Below are 21,027 nucleotides of genomic sequence, written 5' to 3'. Positions count from 1 at the left end.
ACCGGGCGACCAGCGGCCCCCTTCTGGAGCAACACGGGCTGAACCACCCAGGTCCTCTCACACGCAGAGTAGTTTCAGTACACACAAGGAGAAGATGGGCCACAATTAGAAAAAACTTGCAGATGAACCTTCACATTTTCTGATGATCATTGTAACTGGGCAACCGTTTGGGGAAGAGCGTTACTCAATCACTCAACATGTGTGAGATGGATGGATTACGACCACCCCCTGGACAGTGTACCTCGGGCAGAATTCAGTCCTGAGGGAGGCAGCGGGGGGCGGGGGGACCCGGTGGGTGGGCGGTTGGTAAAGACACGAAAGGTCTGAAGTCTGTTTCTAAGTCCCAGCACAGTCTCCATGAGGATTCAACCCTAACACTGAAGTCTACGTCGGAAACAACAAGCAGGACATGTAAGCACTGTAGAGTTAACTCGTCACTCTGGACTTATTCGTAAGTATGCAAGTTTTTTTTTTTTTTTCAAAAAGAAAAATGCTTTCAAATGACCTTTCACGAAACGGAAAATTGGCTTACCTCTTCCCTGTGGTTCTTAATTGGCATGCAGAGGACACTCTGTGTCCTGTAGCCGGTAATGCGGTCCACTTCTGCATTGAATCGAGGGTCCTCGCAAGGAAAGAGAAATTCAATTTAGTGGCTGACCTGTTCAAAGACTGATTTGATTTTTCCGACTTATAAGATTAGAGAAACCTACCCTTCGACTTACCTTTTTGCCCTGAACGGCAATGCTATTGCTGTAAAAGGCAGCAGACCACGTAAGTCCAGAACATTTTTCACCAAGACAAATTTAAGTTTTTCTGAGAAGCTGATGTTTACGAGAAGTCGAGAAATAAAGACTCAACCAAAATGTTCAGAAATTAAGGGAACTCAAAACAGGAGTCGATTTTGACAGCCTCACTTAAAATCAGGGACACATGGAGGGATAGCCACAGGGGAGGGGGAGGAGGAGAGAGGGGGGAAAGGTACAGAGAATAAGTAGCATGGACGGTAGGGAGAAAATAGACGGGGGAGGGCAGGACTAGTACGGGAAATGTAGAAGCTAAAGGACTTATGACACAGGGACATGCACTAAAGGGGGGGATGTGGGTGGGAGGGGGTGGGCAGGGTGGAGGGGAGTGAAGTGGGAAAATGGGACAACTGTAATAGCATAATCAATAAAATAGATTTAAAAATAAATAAAAATAAAAAAATTAAACTGTGGGAAAAAAAGCCGTGTTAAAGAAATAAAATTCTGGCAGGCATTTAAAAAAAATCAGGGACTCGAGGCCATGAGCCCCCCCACCCCCGCCCCCCGTGCAGTCCAGTTTCAGCTCTCGGCCCACCCTCCTGCGCCCCCCGCTTGCCCCCCCCCCGGCGCTGTCCCTGCTCTGACACTCCCCACCAAACCCGCCGCTGCCTCCTCTCCAGTGCCTGCCCCCCCCCCTTGGGAGCACTGGTCCCCGTTTCCTCTGTCCCAGGGGTCACAGGAATTTAAACCTTGCCATCGCCCCCTGTTGTAACGCCTGGAAAGACCCTCTGTGGCCGCACTCAGACCACAAACAGTCCCTTCGCCCCCCCGGAGGCCCGGCCCCTCTAAGGGGGCACGCCATGCACACCCAGTGGCCAGGAAGGGCTGGAGGGCGCACGGCCCGGGAGGTGGGCACGGAGAGAGGGCCGCCCCCTCGCCCTGCGGACCCGGGGGCGGGGAGGAGGTGGGCCGTGGGCTCCAGGCCGGGCTGCTTGTGGCCCGGCGGTGTACTCCTGGGAGGCGCACAGGAATCCCAAGCGTTTGCGACATTAAGGAAGGGGTGCATGAGTAACAGGCGTCGACATTATCAAGTGTGGTCATCTTCGGCCTATTATCGTTCAAAGCCGATCTGGTCGGCGGGCGGGGGGCCTGCGGGAGGAAGTTGCAGGCGGCTTGGCACCCCCGGGGGGGGGCACGACTACCATGGAAACCACGCGCCAGCACAGAGACGCTGGGATGGGCGTTGGGGGCCGCAGCAGCCCTGGGAAGCCACGGGCTCAGCCTAATAATAGCCCTCTGCCCTCAGGAGCCTGCTCTCGGAACTCCCTTCAGAGAGCGTGGAACAGCCACGCCGGAAAATCCTCGTCTCTGAAGGTCACGTCTATTTTTTTTCTTTAATTAGCCGGAAGTCACGCAAAGCCCAAGCTGCGCACGGAGGAAACGGTTACTCAGAGGCACTCGATCGGGGTCAGAAACGAGGCCAGTCCTCCCCTCGGGGGCCAGACAGGGCACTAAAGGCGACTTCGAAAGGAAAGTGGCCATGACCGCGGGGGGGACCGGCACGAGCGTGTCGTGGTCCACGTGGACGCCGCTGCGTCGTCGCTTCGCCCGCCGGTGTGCGCCCAGTCCTGCGGGGACACGGGGGGGGGGGGACGTGTGGCTGGGTATTTCCAGGAAACAGTCCTCAGGTGACACCCGACACGGCCACGCGGAGGCGTATGAAGAAGGAAGCGATCGCGTCACGGAGAATCACTCCACAGCCTGACGTCCAGACACGGAGAGGACCGCGTCGTCAGCGGCTACGCGGCTAAGGAATACTCTGATCCCAAGGCCGGTTCACGGAGAAGAGGACTGGGCCCCGGTGCCCAGCTAAAGCCCAACAGGGGCGGGCAGGCGGGCGTTCGGAGACGAGCAGCCCTCTCTCGGGTCCGGCCGGGGCGGGCGGGGAATTGGAGCCGGCCGCAGCCTGGGCGTCACTCTGCGCAGCCCGGCGGGGGCGGTGCGCACCTCACACGCCCTGCGGGGGGAAGCTGGGTCCCCAGCAGCGAGGCCCGCGCCCCGGGCCGCGTCTGTTCTGGAGGGACGTTCCGCAGAAGGGCTGCCCGGTGCTCTTCTCGAATGCGTGTCAAGGAGGACGGAGACACAGGGAGAGATGGCGCCGGGCGTGGGGGAGACCAAGGCGGCCGGACACGGGCGTGCAGCTGCGGTCCCGGACGAGGCCCGTGGTCAGAGGGGAAGCGTGGCTCCAGCGGGACAGCTCAGCGACACGACTGTAACCTCTTAGGTGACGGCGCTGCACCGTGAAACGTCCTGATTCTGATGCATCGCAGTGGTGGAAGGGAATGTTCTTGCTGAAAGATCTACCGAAACGCACTGGAATGTTCAGTGGCCATGTGTCCGACTTACTAAGTGGTTCAGAAGGAGTGGCCCGCACCCGTGACTTGCGTGCATTACAGACAGGGGGAGGAAGAACAAGGGTGGAGGAAACACGGCGCCACGTAACCGGGGAGTGGGCACGTGGAAGCTTCTCCCACGGGCCTCGCGACTTCTCTGCGAGCTGGAGTGAGACTGAAAAGAACGGAAAACCCGAAAGGAAATAAATAGCACGACAGACGCGTCAAAGGTTTTCTTCCGCAAAGAGGCCAGTAAGGCAACGGTGATGAGCCCCCCCACCCCCGCCACGAGGCCGACCCCGCGCTTCCCCAGCCGTGCTCCCTGGGCCGTGCTGGGCGGTGGCAGACGGCTGGGTTCCTCAACAACAAAACGGTGGCGGGGTTATTTCGTCCTTCCAGAACCCGTTTTGGAAGTAACTGTGAGCAGCAGAAACTCGTTTGAGAGAACCCGTGAGTCCCAATAACGCAGAAAGTGAGACCTGCGGGGGAGACAGCCACCAGCCTTCCGGAGGAAGCGGGAAAAGGGGGAAAGGGAGTGGGGTGGGGGGAAGGGCAGCTGCACGGTGAGGACCCCTCCCTCAGACCCCCAGGCGTGCCCTGAAGTCGGGGCGCACGGGGCGTGGCCGCCCTGTGGAGGCGGGAGAAGAGGCTGGGGCCGGCGTCACAGTGGACCTTGGAGAGGAGGGGCGCTCCACACCGTGAATCCGCGGACACGGGGGCGGGTCCTAGGGCGGCCTGGGCGGCCACGGGGTGCGGGGCTGGGGCTCGGGCCGTCTGAGCCGGCCGACTCCCCCTGCCCACCTGGCTGGGCTCAGGGACGCCCGGGCAGCCGGCACAACGTCATTTCCGGGGGTCCCCAGAAGGGCCAGCGTTGGCCTCAGCGGGCGGGGTGCAGATCGTCGCGCCGCGGTGGGCCGTCCAGCCTGCTGGGGCCTGCTCCGGCAGACAGGCGGGGGGGGGGGGTGGCGCATGGGCCCCCTCCGCCGTGGGCTCCGTTTCTCTGAAGAGCCCCCACTAGCTCCCGGTCCAACCCAGACACTGGGGGACGTCTAGTTTTCACAGGCGAGAGAAGCGCCCGACAGATCCCCACTGCAGCTTTGATTACTCCGTGTTAACGTCTTATCGCCAACAGCTCCGGGGCTGCGGTCCAGAAAGCTGCGCGAACGCTGGCGGGGTGACGCAGAAGGCGACGAGTGTCCGGCCGTTGACAGGGGGGCAGCGCCAGCCCCCGGCCTCTCACGGGCCCCTGAGGTCCGACCGGGGCCTGCTGGTCCCAGCTGTGGGTCCCGTCTCACGTCCTGAGTGTGTGAGTGCGCTCCTTTCGTTAGCAATTAAGTAGCGGAATCCTCCAATTGACGTTGTTCTGTTACAACGTTTCAAATAGTGCGTGAAATGTAGATTTTTCTCACCACTCCTTGATCCGTGAGACCATTTTTTTTTTTTATTCTGAGCTTCCCCCTGAGCATGCTCACACGTCACGGCCGCCTCCAGGTTTCCCAGGGTGACGCCACCTCCTTCACAGTGTCCCGCAGTCGCACGCGCCCGAGAGACCCCGCGGCGGCACAGTGCTGCTGGCACAGGGGCGGGTTTCGGGGCCCGGGGAACACTCGAATGCGTTCTCACGCGCTGACTCCTGTCCCAGAGGGCTCCGGGCAGCCCCTGGGTGAGTCACTGCATCGGTGGGGCTGACTCCCAGGGTTGCACCAACAACCTCAACTACACGTCAACGGTCAGCCCCACCACCTGCAGCGGAGTTCCGGGGACACAGTCCCTTCTGCGGGGCCACCCCACACCCAGGCCAGGACCCCGAGGGTCGGGTGGTAATGCAGGAACCCAGGGCGGAGAGCCGTCTCCCTGACCGAGGACGGGTGGGGGGCGCGGGCCCTTCCAGACGGCCGTGCGGGCATCAGATCATCGCCAACCGGAAACAAAAACTGCGTCGTCCGCGTTCGAGGAGGGTGAGCAGACTCAGCGAAACGCAGGTCAGTGAGGAGACCCTCCAGGCAGGAGACGCCCGGGCCCCCGCTGCCACTGAAGAGGGGAAACCCAGCTGTCACCTGACACCTGTCACCTGTCACCTGTCACAGAAGGGAGTCCTCCAGCTGTGCCTGGAGCGCCCTGCTGGGGTCAGCCGCGGTGGGGTGTTACAACAGGTCGAAGGGGGCTGGATCCCGTGCACAGGATGGATTCGGAAAAACACTCCAGGGTGTAGCCGGCCTGACCTGCCACACCTCTCCCCGGACTCCTGCCCTCGGTATTTCCCGCTGGCTAGTGTTCGCCCGCCTCCGACACCCGAGTCCCCGGGACTCCTCTCTCCCGGGCCCAGCCCCTCCCTGCCGCCGAGGCCAGCAGACCCCTCTCCGCGCCGGAAAGGCAGCCCCCTCGGTGCCCCGCCTCGGAGGCCTCGCTTCCTCGGACTGCTAAAATCCTCCCCTCTCCCACGCCCCAGTACTTTCCCCTCAGCCTCACTTTACAGCCGCCATAAAACCCGTCCTTCTCAAGCGCGGCCTCCCTGCCGGCCCCCTTTGAACCTGCCGTAACGCTCCCCGGGGCCTGGGCCCGGCCACGCGCCTCAGCCAGGCACTCGAGTCCCCTCCCCCCGTGTCCAGGCCCTGCCCCTCCAGATCCTCGGTGTCTGGACTATGACCCCCCCCCCGTTTCCAGACGTGCACCCCGGACCCCGGTCCCCGCCCTGCTCTAACTGCCTCTGCCTGTGCGGGTCCCACCACGCTCACGACTCCCCCCACCCACTCACGCCCTGTCTGCCCTCCGGGGCCCACCCCCCGCATCGCTCCCCCGATCTCCGCCCTCCGTCCCACGTCCGCTGAACTCCCGTCAGGGGCTGCTTTCCCATCTGCTTGTCCCCCTGACCTGCTGTGGCTTTGCTGAGTCGGCGTCTACAGAGATGACTGGGCACCAGGCGCCGTATCAGGCACTGGGGGTCCCGGGCTGAATGAGACCTGCCACCCGGGATCCCACCCAGGAGCTGCAGGTGGGGGGGGCCCGTGGGCGCTTCTCAGAGCAGCCCTCCGCGCTGGAGGGTGGGAGCGGCAACAGCTGGCCTTCGCGTCACCCACAGATGACGCGTCACTCAACTCAGGGGCTTGGTGCGAGCCCCGCGGTTTTGTTAATGAGAAGGATCACTTTAAGCATGAAATTTGAAACCTCATATAGTGTAAACTATAAGTCTGTAATTAAAGATCCGTATACAACTGGAGCAGAAGTGGGAGAAATGGGAAATCTTTCCATTAAAATAGTTTAAAGATTTCCAGTTTTTAAAGACCCCCATGACTTTATTTGCTTAATAAAAGTGAAAGAAAGAATAGAAAGGAAGAGAATCCGTTCTTGGTGTCAGGGAGACTTGGAGTGAGCGAGTATGATTTTGGATGGATGGATGGTGGATGGATGGGTGCATGGTGGATGGTGGATGGGTGGGTGGATGGATGGATGGATGGGTGGATGGGTGGTGGGTGGATGGGTGGATGGGTGGTGGGTGGATGGGTGGTGGGTGGATGGGTGGATGGGTGGTGGGTGGATGGTGGATGGATGGGTGGGTGGATGGGTGGGTGGGTAGATGAATAAATAAGTTAACAGGGTTTTTTGTTTTTGGATGGTTTGGCACCTGTTCTGGAATCTCCGTGGAAACTTCAGAAGTTCGAGCAGAGATCACAGAGACAGGGGCGTGCAGGAAGACCCAGTGGGAAGATGGGCACTGGGCTGAGAGAGGGACGATGACGCAATCTCACGGCGGGGGGTGGGGTGGGGTGGGCTGAGGCCCCGCCCAGGGCCATGTCCTGGCCACAGCCACCAGTCAGGAGACTGGCGTCTAAGAGATGGAAGAGTTACTACTGTGGACTCTACCTCTGAATACGGCTGCAGACAGTGCCACCTGGGTTTCCCAGGCCCCCACCCTGCGCGCCCTGCGTGCCCCGTGCGCCCTCACCTCATAGGCGTCCTTGATGTTCAGGGGCTCCCCGCGCGCCGCCACGTGGCCCACGATGCCCGTGTTCCACTGCAGGCGGATGCAGCTGCTGGACGCCTGCTCCAGGGTGGAGCCTTCGGCCACGTCGAAGAGGCGGCTGACCAGGAACTTGTCGTTGGAGCTGTCCTCGCAGACCAGGAACAGGGAGTAGCGGTCGGCGGAGATGAGCTGGTGGATGTGCAGGAAGATCTTGTGGCACAGGGCGGTGACATCCAGGTGGCTGGAGATGTCCTTCACCAGCTCCAGGAGCCTCGAGCACTGGTCCCCGTCGTCGTCCTTGTCGAGCCGCGGGGCGGTCAGCGGCATCTGCTCCTTCTGGTCCGAGTCCGGGAGGAAGCGCACAGTCCCCTCGGAGTCCTTGACCACGATGGGCCGCAGGGGCCGGTCGAACTCGGAGGCGGAGATTTTCCTGGCCGGTGCGGCCGGGGCGCTGCCGTCCGGGCGGGCGCCCGAGGGCTGCGTGGGGCACGGGCAGGACTCAGAGCGGCCTCGGGCGTCCTCCTTGCAGGCAGGGATGGTGTGCACGCGCTCCGCGAACCAGGCGTTGACCATCTCTCTGTGGAACACAGGGGGCGGCGGGTTACCTGGGGCCGGGGCCGGGGGCTCCTCGTGGCCAGCCCCCGGCCAGCCCCCGGACAGCTCTTGGCCGCACGGGGTCGTCACCCGATGGGCCACCGGGAACAGAGACAAGGCGGCTCATTTAGGACGTTGGGGACCTGGACAGTGGCGACGGCGGACGACTGGTCCGGCGGCGGGGGTTCTCAGGGAGCAGGCTGGGGGATGTCTGACCCCCACACCATGGGCAGCGCCACGCCTGCTCCTCCCCGAGTCTGTTTGCACTACGGCGCAGGGCACGGCCCGGGACGAGTCTCAGGAAAACACAGGCAGGGAGACGAGGCTGTCGTCTGCAACGAAGCTTGTTCGGAAGCTAAATAAATGCACGGACGCCGAAGAAAACACGTGTGTAACTAGATCTGGCTCGCTCACACCCTTGATTTCACATAGCTGCCCCTCTGTCGCCCCACGCAGACCCGGAGAGGACGCAGAGAAGATGGACGGTGCAATCTGGCGTGTGGAAAGGCTGGAGACCTCTGTGAACGGAAGGCTCTGGTGATCCCTGGCTGGTAGCGGTAAAAATGAGCTCGTCTGGTGTGAGGGACGGAAATCTTACAGTAGGCAATACGGCATTTTAAAGGTTCCGTCCCCCCAATTCAAATGGTCTGTTTTGAGTGCCCTGCCCTGTGGGAGAACCCTGCAGGAGCTGGAGGCTTTGCAGTGACCTTGCTGTTTATGAACAAGCATGCCAGATCTCATACGGCCGAGCACCGGTCAGGTCGCACGGTGGCCCGGAAGGCTGCAATCTTACCGGACTGGCCAGCGCCATGACCTCAGACATGTTTAAAACCCTTCTTCTGAGACTAACTTCTAAGAAAATTTAAAAGTCCCTTACGAATATTAGTTTTATCTGCCCCGGCTGGCATAGCTCAGTGGATTGAGCACAGGCTGCAAACCAAAGTGTCGCAGGTTCAATTCCCAGCCAGGGTACATGCCAGGGTTGCAGGCCATGGCCCCCAGCAACCGCACATTGATGTTTCTCTCTCTCTTTCTCCCTCCCTTCCCTCTCTAAAAATAAATAAATAAATATTTTTTAAAAAAGAATATTAGTTTTATCTAAAAGTTAGACTTGTTTTTCCCTAAGCCTTCCTCTCAAAACGAACAAATAAAGCAAACTTCAAGAAGAAACTAGCATTAGCAGCTAACCTAAAGTCTACGCCATCATGCCTGAGGCCTGACTCTTTCCCAAACCGAAGTTCGCCTCCAGAAGAAAAACACTTGCTCCCACTGCGGACACTTATACAAGAACTTCCCTTCAGTGAGAGCGACGCCGTCTCCACGCCGTGGGCACGTGTCTAAACAGCAGGACAGAAAACGTTCGGCCGTGCTCTGTTTGGGGAGCGCGGAGACGCAGCCCCTCCCCGATCTGCTCGGCTGCAGGGAACGCTGGCGTCACCCCCTCCGGTGGGCAGACGGGCGACACCTAACAGACTGTAGGATGCGTCCGCCCTCCGTCCCAGGGGCCTCTCACACGAGGCAAAGGGGGACCCGGGGGGGTTGCTGTGGGTGGCACGGCCCGCCGGAGCGAAGTCAGCCGGCAGCCTCGCCCCACCCGCGGGGGGCCGGCCATGTAACCCACACCAGGGCGCGTCTACCCACGGGACACGGCGCCTCTACCCGGGGGATGCGAGGCCGGCCCTGAAGGACGGCCGGGTGGGCCGATGCCAACGGCCCCCACCCCCCCATCAGTGGGCGGGAAGAGGAGGGCACGGATAAAGGGGGCACGCGGCTTCCTGACCCCCGAGTCTCTGCTGAGTCTTCCGTTGCTGGGACGTCCCATTGCTTATTTTTATTCTGAGCAAAGTGAAGTATTTGGTGAGTGAATATATATTAGTCTCAAGTGCTCCCAGTCTGGGATGGAATGGCAAAGAAGGTGACAGGTACCGCAAGACGCCTCAGGGTTGTAACGGATGGATACAGTTATGAAAGAAGCCTTTTAAGGTCTCTCCAATACCCGTGGCTGGGCACAGACCGCAGGGGCGCGCCTACCGCACCGAGGGGGGGCTCCGGGTTTCTCACGACCGCGTTACCGATCCCCCGAGTCCCTGTGCTCACACGCGCGAGGATAACATCAGAACAATCACTCAGGAATCGGCCACGAACGCAGGGAAGTCGCCGCACGAGCCTCTGTTGCCCGGGCCGCCTGGAGACTCGGCAGGCGGCCCACCACCGCGCATCTGCGTGGAGGGCGGCGTCTCTTCAGACCCACGTCCCCGCTCCCGAGCAGTCTGCACACGAGGGCAGATCGCCTGCGGACATGCGGGCGCGGGGACTGTCACTCCGGACGCGGGGTTGCTGGAAGTCGGCAGAAGGGGCAGCATCGGAGCACCGTTCCGGCGTTCCACCCAGCCACGGCCGTGAGGGGCGGGCGCGGCCCCGTTCCAGACCACCCCCAAGGGAAGGGTCGGGAGACAGCAGAGACCTGACAGGAGAATTCTGTTCCAACACTCACCCTCCGGGTCCGGAGAAGCCCTGGGAGAAACGGACCGAGTCTCTGAGCATTGACTCGGAAACACTGTCTGGGGGGTGGGGGGCGGGGGACACGCTCTGGGCCCGCGGCAAGAGCCAGACGTGCGGGGAGGACACTGAGGACGGCACGGGTTTGTCGGCTGAGCGTCCGCCCCAAAATGAGCGCTGAGCGCTCACGACAACCCAGACTTTACCAAGTCTACAACGGGCGTACTTTCGTACGCTGCGGTTCCATCTTTCAAGAAAGACTTCTGATCGAAACCTTTCCCCGAATGCCTTCCCACTTTAACTGGATTCAGTTCCGAGTGTCCTTTTCTCCCCGAGTGACTCAGGCTGCACGGGGAAGACCTCTAGCAGGTCCGGCCCGACGCGGGACCGGCTGCAAGACCAAGACCGCTGGGAGGGTGGACCGGCCGCGGCCTCTCGGGGGTTCAAAGCTGGGGCTCCCGTCGTGAAAATGGGCAGCTGTGGCCGCCGGCCAAGGGGACGGAGAAGCCCCCACGGCGGCTGACGCCAGCCACACCGGCAGGAAGGGCCGTGGGCACCCTCAGGCTCCTTCCGCCCCCGGCCCCCCCTCGTGTTGAAGTCGGAGAAAGCGCTCCTCACTGCAGGCTCCTGGCCTGGGGGGGGGGCGGAGTGCGATTCGAGAACGCAGTGCAGGGCGGGGGCGGGGGCGGGGGCGGGGGGGTCCCTCCCAAGAGCGAGGGGCTGCTCTCCCTGGGCCCTGGGCCCGGCCCATCGGGGTGCAGCCCCGGGAGCCAGAGTGGCTGCTCTTTCCCACGGAGCTTTGCCTGGAGGACCAGGGAGAGGGTGAGGGGAGAGGCCTCCCCCGGAGGGTACAGGACCACAGGCCGAGTGGCCTCTCGGAGCCTGTGGCCCAGCCGATACGTGAGAGTCACATCGTGACTCTATGCAAGTTACAGTGTAGCATCGGAGCAAGAAAAGCAAGGGACGCACAGTCCAGGGAGGTGTCGCAGTCCGGGCCACAGCACTAGCCACTCAGAGACAGTCCTGCCCCCCACCCCGATGCTTCCTCGAGGAGCTCCCTGGAGCCTGGACCCTGCGAGAGCAGGTTCCCTCGCCTGGTCTCGGGTGCACTTGACTTTCTCTGCTGTCCTCCAGCCACTCCTCGCCCTCCTGACCTTACTCCACAAAACATGTCCTGCCTCACACAGGACTGACTGGTGTCACAGCTTTTGCAGTTGGGTAAGTGGATCCAGTTTTGGTTTCAGACTCTGACAGCACGTCTTACAGCAGCCGGAGAAAGCCCGGAAGGTGCTGTAGTCGACGCTGGGAGCGTCCCTCTCAGGTGAGCCTCCTCTTGGCTCCCCGCCCGCCTGTGCCCCCTCCCTCGGCGCCCCCTCCCTGAGCATCCCCTCCTACCCCGAGCAAGAGCGGAATCGAGGACGGGAATTAATTACACGGCAGGAAACGCACCCACTGGCAAGTGCCAAAAACTTGCCATAAGTTTCCGTAAATGTGACTTGAATTTTAAACCTCAAATCTGCTTGAAGGATGACTCAGATGAGGAGTGCACCGTCCTGCTGTCCTGCTCTGGGGAATGTCGGAATCGTTAGGGGTCACAGGGACTGCTTCAGGGGAGACCCTCGCAGCTCAGTCTGGTCCCCCAGTGACAACTGGGCACGGAGGTCGGTGACATGAAAGCCACGTTTTCAGTCCACGGGGCCTCCTAGGGAACCGGCAGCCCCACTCGGCCCACGCTGCTGTCGCCAGGCCGCAGAACGCCCTATGACACTAAACGAGCTCACCGCGCAGGCGGCTGGGCCGCCAGGTCGCGGCAGCTGCTGCAGGGAGAAGGCCAGACCTGACCTTTCCGGTGTCCAACGTTCGGCATCCTCAGCGATGCCCGGAGGGGAGGGTCACTGCATTTGCGAGTGGAAAAGATCAAAGGAATTCTGGGGGCTAGCAGGGTCAGACAGTGGGCTGCCACTGTCGAACGACCGTTGTAACAGAAAGTTCAGTTCATCGAAACTACGCACATGGAGGAGACAAAGTGCTCTGCGTTTCATTCCACACACCCTGCGTGCTTATTGTTTTAAGTAGATACAAAGTGTATCATTCTTGCCCTGTGGCTCAGTGGATTGAGTGCCAGTCGCTGAACCAAGGGGTCCCAGGTTCGATTCCCAGTCAGGGCACATGCCTGGGTTGTGGGCCAGGTTCCCAGTAGGGGGCGCATGAGGGGCAACCACACATCGATGTTTCTCTCCCTCTTTCTCCCTTCCCCTCTGTCTAAAAATAAACAAATAAAATATTTTTTTAAAAAGTATATCATTCTTAAAATGGGAGGCTCCATTAAGTTAATGATTACATTTAATGGTGCCAAAATAGTAACTCCTTTTTATGGATATTTAAACAGGTGAAAGTTTTGTATTGTGCATTGGGTACACTCCATTGCCCACTTTCTAGAAACTTGGTAAATTGGTACTATTCACTGGAAAAGTGAAAGAGCCAGTCTAAGGCGCCATGCTGCGAAGAACCAACACTTCCTCCCTCCCCCAACTTCTCGTTTTCACTGAAGATTAGCAGAGACTGACCGCAGGGAGGAAAAGCACAATGCGGTTTGTGTTCCAAAAATTCCCCGCGGATGTGGACGAGTCACAGCCTCCCCACGGGCCTGCTCTCCAGCGGGGACACACGGGAGGGGCGGCGCGTGCCGACGGGGCACGGGGCACGGGAGTGTCAGCCCGGATCAGCCAAACACACGCGTGCACACGACGCCCAGGTACACGCACACGCCTGTGCGGAGGACTGCACACGGCCGCACGTGCTCTTGCCACCGAAGCAGAACAGCTCATGCACCTTACAGAAGGAACCTTGAAAAAGACAGAAGTGCCTCAAAACGCATACTCGACATTCCGGCCGTCTGGAAAAAGAAACCAATGCAAAGACTTTGCCTAGGTTTTATATAATATTTCTTGGCATCTAGCAGAATGGGGAGAAAACATTTACAAGGCGACGTAGAAGTGTGATGTAAACATATCTCTTCTAAGTTGGAAGTGTGAGACGAAACCTACTTGTAAAACGAGTTTGACGTGTTTTGCCCTCTTGCCTAAAATCATGTAGCAAAGGAATGGAAATTCTTTGAAAATATACTGTACTTAGGGTATTTATGTTCTAATACTAAAAATATCGCCGTAATGGCCTAGTACCTAAACGTTCAGCCACTCTATTTTAAAATGTCATTGGAGAGTTCCCACTTTTCAGAATCTAAAACTATATATGGAAATAACCCCACGTGGGCACAGTCTCCGGCGCTCCCGGGGGGGGGGGGGGGCTTGCGCGTCGGAGCCCGGGACAGACTTTGGCCTGAGCTCGGTTCGGGGGGAGGTCGGCCCGTGAGCCCGGGCTTTGCTCCCACTGACCGGCAGCTGGGCTCTCGCAGATCCCGGCCGTCAGGGCCCCGGGTGGGGAGGCGGGGCTTCGGCCCAGAGCCCCCTCTCTGGAAGGGGAGGCCTGAGGGGCTCGATCTGTTCTCCCCCCCCCACAGGGACGGCGGTGCAGCCCCCACAGGCCCCCTGGCAGCCGGAGACGACGGTGCCCACAGAGAAAGGGGCTGTGGCGTCAGGTCCCCAGCGCTGAGTGCACAAGCCGCACTGTTTTCAAGTGAGCTGAGCGTTCAGCGGTGATGCGTCTAAAAAGGGTTTTTTATTTTTTAAAGTATAAAGTGAACTTATTCAATAAATAGGCTTCTAGAGAAAGACTAGATGCTAGCCATTGTGTTTCTTCTTAAGCTCCCAATTTAAATGCACAAATGTCTCTACAGAAACACTCATCTTTAAAAAACACATTGTTTTAGTGTATTTTCTCACAACAGAGGGGAAACACGCAGACTCCCCAGACCGACGGCGACAGTCCCGTGTAACATCACTTCCGGAGTGACACGCGGGGACTCAGACCCTCACGGTTGGCGGGGAACAGGAAGTGCAAGAATGTAACTCGCTTTTTTTCCCATCACTACTTCAAATTCAATGTTTCTCCGAAGTAATTTAGAGACTCGGAGGACAATTTCTTTTCTCAAACTGTGAAAGATACAGCCAAACTGACGGCAACTGTGAGAAAATGGACAACTAGTCACCTGCAGTTAAACCCTAATGCTGTCTCACAACAACCCCGGCTCCAGCCTGGAGGGCGGTCACGCCACTCGACGGCTTTGACGCTCGCTCTGCCACGGGAGGTCTGCCCGGGGGCGACCGGTGGCCTGGCTGCTCCTGCCCACGGGGAGGGGGTCAGCTGGGGGCCTCTTACACGCGGGCAGACGTCTGGGCCTGGAGGAGCCCATGGAGAGACCCCCTGGAGCGGGAGCAGGTGGGGAGACTTGGGGGACACCTCAGAGCAGAGTGGAAGCTGCAGGCCCCGAAGGACCCAAACACACGGTGCGCGCTCACCTGTCTGCCTGCTGTCGACGCCCCATCCCCTCCCCCTCCCCTTCTCTCTGCGGGTTTCTCCGTCGTCACTCCCGTGAACCCGCCACCGCAGACCAGAGTGACAAAGGCTGCAGATATCCTGCCGGAGAGGGGACGGTTGGGAGCTGACACGGACCTCTGCTAAAGTTATCGGTAGGAAACACACAGCAGCAACTCACATAAGATAGAGCGTTTCTCAGATAGTCGTCCTGCTCTCGGACTCTAGTTTTAGACCATTGTGGTTGCATGATGTGCGTAATTCGACTCGGGTGCCCTGCTCACGTTTGGGGAACACTCAAAGGAGGAGAGAGAGGCTCAGAAGTTCTGGGAGCTGAGGGCATTTTCGGCCCGTTTACGAACCTCTCTGCCCCGCGTCCCCACTCCCCTCCGCCCTCCTCCGCTGTAGCGCCCGGGGTCTTCCCCGGGGCCGGCCGCAGAGCCAGCCCACGGCAGCGCTGGGCACCCGCTCCGGCTCGGCCGGCGGCGCTGAGCCCCTGCCCGGCCCCTCACAGGACCCACAGAGGTTCTGCTCACACTGTCAGGAAAAAGTCCTCTGAAAAACGAGAAAGGCACATGAAGCCTATAAAATCGCCGGCCTGTTGCTCTAACCCCGCCTTCTGCACTGAGGGAACCACTCTCCGAGTCTGAGGTTCTAGTTCAGGCGCCAGTGGTTCTCAGGGCAAACCAGCGGATGCCTGAAAACTGCCACTCAGAACGACAAGGAAGCGCACGGCACTTTCTCCAGGGTTCTTAAGAGCCCCAGGGAGCACCTGCTACTGTTTCCATTTCACGGAGAGAGCCAAAGAGGCCCCCAAGGTCACACCCTCGGGAGGAGGTGGGGGAGGGGGTCCCAGCTGGAATCTGCCCAGGGCCCTGAACCACCACAGACGGAAAGAGACGCTAAAGGTTTGGGACAGTAGCTCGCAGCCCGGTACTGGCGTCAGCCCCCGGGGGGCATTTGGAAATGTGGATCACAAAGTGTGGGGGGGCGGTCCTGGCATTCGGTGCCTGGGCCAGGGGCCGGCGAACCTCCGCCACATGCTCAGCAGTCCCCCACGGCAAACACGGGGCCTGCCGCAGACGGGGTGGGGGGGCCTTGCCTTCCGGGACGCGCTGGTTCGGGGGGAGGAGACACGGATGTGCAGGTGTGTGGTGCTGGGAGGAGCAGGGGCGGCTCGGGACACCCCCACCGACACCTAGCTGGGGTGGGAGCGAGGCGTCCGCTGGGGTCCGCCGCGGGAAGCCCAGGGGTGCTCTGCCCGCGGTGGTTCCGTGGCTCCCGGGTTCCTCCGGCCACGAAAACACCGGAGACGCTCGCGGGAACCAGAGGACATGAAACGCAGAACCACGTCGTAGGTAGGGTTCCACATCCGAGGGAGACCGAGACCCGGGGGAGACACGCTCTGTGGCCCTCCAGGCACTCACGGTCACACGCGGGAAAGGCGCCCCTCAAAGGGCAACCTGGTGGCGTCGGCAGGGACACAGCCACTGGGATCCAGGCCGTGACTCTGCCCCGAGACGGGCTCTGCCGCTCAGACGCGGCGAGACCGCCCTGGGCGGCCCGAGAGAGCAAGCCGGGGACGCCACGCAGCCCTGTTCGGTTTCCATGAAAACATTTCACTCCTGTCCTGGGCGACAAAGCCGAAATGAGGCGGAAGGAGCTCGCAGCTCGAGCCCGGGACGGCCACCCTGTCCCCAGGTCCCACCCTGCAGCTGTAAAGCCCCGGCGTCTGTCCGCAGGGCAGCCGGCCGCACGGCGGCCCAGCGGGGCAGAGAGGACGCGGGAGAGGAAGACATGATGTGCAGAGACGCTTTCAAACCGAGTACGACTGGGGGGCTGGCTGCTGTGTTCTGGGAATGAAAGCTTCGTGGCTGCGCCCTTCGTGGCTACGGAACGGCCCGGGGTGGGGGGAGGTGGGGGGAGCCCGCACAGGGCGGCTGCGGCAGGGGCCAGCTGGCCCCAGACCGTCCGTCCGGCAGGCCTGGCCGCGGTCACTCCTCGGGTGGATTGAACGAACGCTGTCCACGGGCATTTGGTTGGAGTTTTTTCATTTTGTTCATAATTAACTTACATACTTACTCTGGTTTTACAGTTGCATGCAGGCTGTAACCATGATTAAATTACACCTGCTCTTGAAAACCCACGTTTAAATGGTGTTCAAGTAAAAGGAAGGCGACACTAGGAACGGTGTTAACCGGGAGATTCTGGGTGTGCCCTCGTCACTTCCTTTTGGACCCATCCCCGCCCCCGAGGACATGTCGCCCAGTGGGCCGGCTGCCTCAGGGGAGTGGTCCGACCACACCGGTCCTGGGCACGGCCACGGGCCCAGCGCGGACGGGCGGCGCAAGGAGGCCTCAGTAATTCTGGGTAATTCTCAGTAATTCTGAGTGATTCAAGGCACTTCTCTAACATCAGAAGTTCAAGACCGCAGAATCTCGCCAAGAAAAGATGTTTCCAGCACGTGAAGAAAACACACGGAATGATAGAGCCCGCACAGCGCAGGGCCTGAGGACGGATGGACGCACGGCCGAGGGACGGATGGACCGAAGGAGGAGCAGATGCGTCAGACAGATCTGCAGAGGGACAGGCAGGGTCTTGACGAGACCCTCTGAGCAGCTGCATTTCCGAGCCACGCCGGCCCCCAGGGACGCCCGTCATGTGAATCACTCCGCACGAGCCCCAGCTGTGCTTCCGTCACGTGGGACCGAGCGCTTCCTAGCCGCTGTCACGGAGACGGGGAAGAATGTCTTCCTGTCGCAGGGGCGCGCCACTGAAGTTTGAGAAGTCCTGGGTCACGCGGTCCCCTCCACGGCGAAGAGGCACTGGTCCGGCCTGCGCGTGCGCCCTCCGGTGATGTCATCGGCTCAGCAGATCGGGGTCTTTCCTGTTCCCGTGACCTCAGCTGCTCCACAGAGAGCGGAAACGATCATTCTTGACTGTTCGTCATGATCACGAAGGGTAGGACATCAGAAGGGGTGCTGCGGCCTCTCAAGTGCGGGCGTGATGGAATTACGCAGAGAAAACGGTTTGCAAAAAGCTCACCCTCCTTCACGGTCCGGATTCCCAGGGGAAGGCTCGGGCAGTGCGACGGCAGGGAAGTCTTTAGAAAGCACGTTCCCTTCGAGCTGAAACCCCGAGGAATACTTGTGTTTACCAGCCTGTCCGGCTGCCTCACAGGAGGGGTCTTACGCACTGAACACTCGGACTGCCGGGCCTGCTCTCAGCATTTGTTTGGCAACAAGCGTAACTTCCCACCGTTCAGAGAGAATGAACAAAACACGTCCATCATAAACTACAGATGGATATGCAGCAAAGTGAGCATGCCCGCTGGTTCCCAGGATCGCAGAGCTAACCGTCAAAGGCCGCCTTCCCTTCCCTTCCCAGCCCGCAGGCTCTGCGCGCCGAGAGCCTCACTCACGCTGGAGCAGGAATGTGACCTCACTGTAACCTCACGCTGCCGCACTGTAACCAGGCCCATGGGTCGGCCGCCGCGGGGCCGGTGGGGCCCACGTCTGTCCCGCAAACTGATTCCCTAGGACGCCCTGCCTCGTCAGCAGCTGGTCTGCGTCCTAAAGTCAGAAATTAGCCACGTTCCAAGCCTCCATTATCCATCAGCGCGGCGTTCATTCAATTGTCCAGCAGCCCCGACGCAAGGCCCGAGTCCCGGGAAGGGGCTTGCCTCCCACGGTCGGCGCCGAGAACAGACAGCACGTCTAACTCGTCCCAGCGGTCTCGGGGGTTCGCAAATCACTAGGCTGGAACATGCTGGGGGGTAAACGAGAAAATACCAAGCAGTGCTTTTTAGCCTTTTCAGTTACGAGAGGACTCTTTCCCAGCTATTTTAAAACACACCAGAAAGGTCAGCCACAGTTCCCAGATGACCTGTGTTTTCAGAGCCGGGGCGAGGGGAATGTGGTGGTGAGACGTGCTCTCTGTCATCGGAGAGGGGAGAAGGCACAACTTCCACCCTCACGGCGGGGACGTAGTTTCAAGGACTTCAAAAGAAATAACGTAAGAGACCAGAGCCAGATCATATAGTTAGGTAGAATTATTTAAAAAGGAAATTTTGTTGCACAATATAATTAAAATGCAAACAACTGCTCACCTTGATGTGCTGAAAACACGATCTTGTGCAAACATCGGCGATTTCTACACATCCTCAGGTCACTCACTGGGGCGGGGCAGGGTGGGGCGGGGCGGGGGGAACTCCTGAACGGTAGGTACCGCACACCTATTTACCCGTGGGCAATGCTGAGCAGAGAGTCTGATTTCCACAGATCCCTCTCTGGCCCACGGCCACTGCACATTCGACCACGTTTTTAGGGGCCTCGGCCCAGTTTCTCGGGCTCTCTGAGGATCTGAAACGGGGACCCCCCCGAGGTGGAAGGGCGAAGAGACTGCGTCACATGGCGGGGGCGGGGCGGGGGCTCTGGTGGTCTCCCAGGCGATCTGTGCAGGCGCGCTGAGGTTGCCGGCAGGCAGCTTGTAGCTGGCTGGCTGCGCCCTGGCTGTAAACCATACAGCAAAAAGGCCGTTGCTGCCCCAGAATTACCACCATAAAAGCACAGGGTGGGGCAGGAGCAGGCTTCCAGCCGTGAGCACCTGAGTGTGTTCTTGTACTACTAGTTAGTGCACGATTCCCCACACGCACCACCGCACGCCTGCTCCTGCCCGCCCTGCGTTCTAAATCGCATCCAGGCCGGCGGAGTGCGCGCCCACGGAGTTCGATCCTTCTTCCTGCCGGGGACCAGTTTAACGCAATGTGCCAGCACAGCAATGCCTGAAAATCATGCCGCTTCCATCCCTGCGTCCTTACAGCAACCGTCAGGTTTAAGAGTGGGGAGCAACGTTTACATTCTGTCCGTCGTCTGTGTTAACATCAATGCCTTAAACGTGGAGATGCTACAGCTTCCAGAGGTGAGACAATGACAGAAGAACGAGGGAAAGGGGACGAGGAGAGCCGACCCCGAGCGCAGGGCCGGAGGAGCGTGAGCAAGCGGGCCAGCGCGGCCGCTCAGACGGGAAGTCGGCCTCGGGGCGCGGGAGTTCTGTTTCTGGACTTGGACCCCGCGGCCATAAAAACCTCGTCCTCACGTGGTATCTCCTCTCTCCAGGAGAGGCCAAATACTCTCAAGTGTCTCCCTCGCACAAAATAAAGCAATAAAAAGTGCTGCTCCCCTGACCGAACCCCGCGCCGGCGGGGTCCCAGGGTTGGTTGCAGCTCACGACAGGCAGCCGCGCTGTCACCGGCTGTCCAGGGGGGCAGCGGCCGTGAGGGTGGCGGCTGCAGCCGGGAAGGTGTCATTTGAGAAGGCTGGGTGGGCCTCAGGGCCCCTCATTACCAGTCTCCCCCGCCGGGCCGGCCGGTGGGGCGGCTGCAACACTGTCTCCCACAGGGAGGGCGGGGCCTTCCCACAAGCTCTGGTGGCAAGTCTCGGATTATCTATTATGCCAATAGACGATGTTATCAATTGTCGAACTAACCCTCAACTTCACATATACAGATAGATTGTAGTTGCTAGACAGCACCTATGCCTTTTATTTTAGAGAGAGAAGGAGACAGAGAGGGAGAGGGAGAGGGAGAAACATCAACTTGTTCCACTTATCCCAGCATTCGTTGGTTGCTTCTTGTACGTGCCCCGACTGGGGATCGAACCCACAACCCTGGCATATCCCGGCGACGCTCTAAGCCACTGAGCTACCCTGCCAGGGCCAAACCGCATCTATTTCTGTGCTGCAAACTGCACAGCTTTCAGTGAGGTGCTCAACTCTGTCATTGAGAGCAGTCACAGTGTAAAGCACAAACAAGGGCTCTCAAGGGCAGCCCACATTCCCGGGCGTCCCAAGGAGGATGGGCGGGGGGGAGGTTGGAACTTGTGTTCCGCTGGGTGTCTGCTCCCGGGCACCGATCTCGCCACCAGGGAAAGGACCATGATCACGTCCAGGGCTGTGGCGACACCCCGGCCATCGCGCCCGGTCACAGGCCCAGAGGGCTGAGCTGAGGGCACCCTCGGGAGCTGGGAGTCTGTCGTTTCGTGGGTTTCCCGAGTCACCTGTGGTGTGCACTGACACTCACAGCCTGGGGACAGAGGGGACCAGGCCCAGGAGCGTGGGCTCCTGGTTGGAAAACAAGATCTTGCCGGGGAAGCGAAGGCGCCTGCAGCTAAGCCCTGACCGCAGCCGAGCGAGTCCCCGGGCCCAGCAGCCCGGCAGTTGCATAAGCACCTACTCCCCACCTCTCCGTTTTCTCTTTTCCTGCAGGCATCTCATGTAAGTGAGCACCACCCAGTGCAACCCCGAACCGGACCCCCCCCCCCCCCGCCGCGTCCTGAAGCGCCCCGGCTGCACGCCGACCCCGGCAGCACGTTGTAACCCCCCAGACCGAGGGCCCGCGGTGCTC

General features: G+C 60.1%; 1 protein-coding gene across 3 annotated transcripts in view; it reads right to left on the bottom strand.

The window, feature by feature from the left end:
• The window catches only part of PDE5A (phosphodiesterase 5A), a 72,679-nt gene that overhangs the window by 48,886 nt on the left and 2,766 nt on the right, over positions 1-21,027 (bottom strand). For all 3 annotated transcript variants that reach the window (XM_045831289.1, XM_045831292.1, XM_045831291.1), the window contains exons 2-3: positions 7,080-7,674; positions 533-622 (exon numbers count right to left, since the gene is read on the bottom strand). In XM_045831289.1, coding sequence (XP_045687245.1) covers positions 533-622; positions 7,080-7,674 — 685 coding nt within the window. The remainder of the gene's footprint in view (positions 1-532; positions 623-7,079; positions 7,675-21,027) is intronic.

The sequence above is a fragment of the Phyllostomus hastatus genome, unplaced genomic scaffold, assembly GCF_019186645.2.
Source record: "Phyllostomus hastatus isolate PE091 unplaced genomic scaffold, TTU_PhHast_1.1 phas_contig_159, whole genome shotgun sequence".
Classification (NCBI taxonomy): Eukaryota; Metazoa; Chordata; class Mammalia; order Chiroptera; family Phyllostomidae; genus Phyllostomus; species Phyllostomus hastatus.
This window is presented reverse-complemented; position numbering and strand designations above follow the sequence as displayed.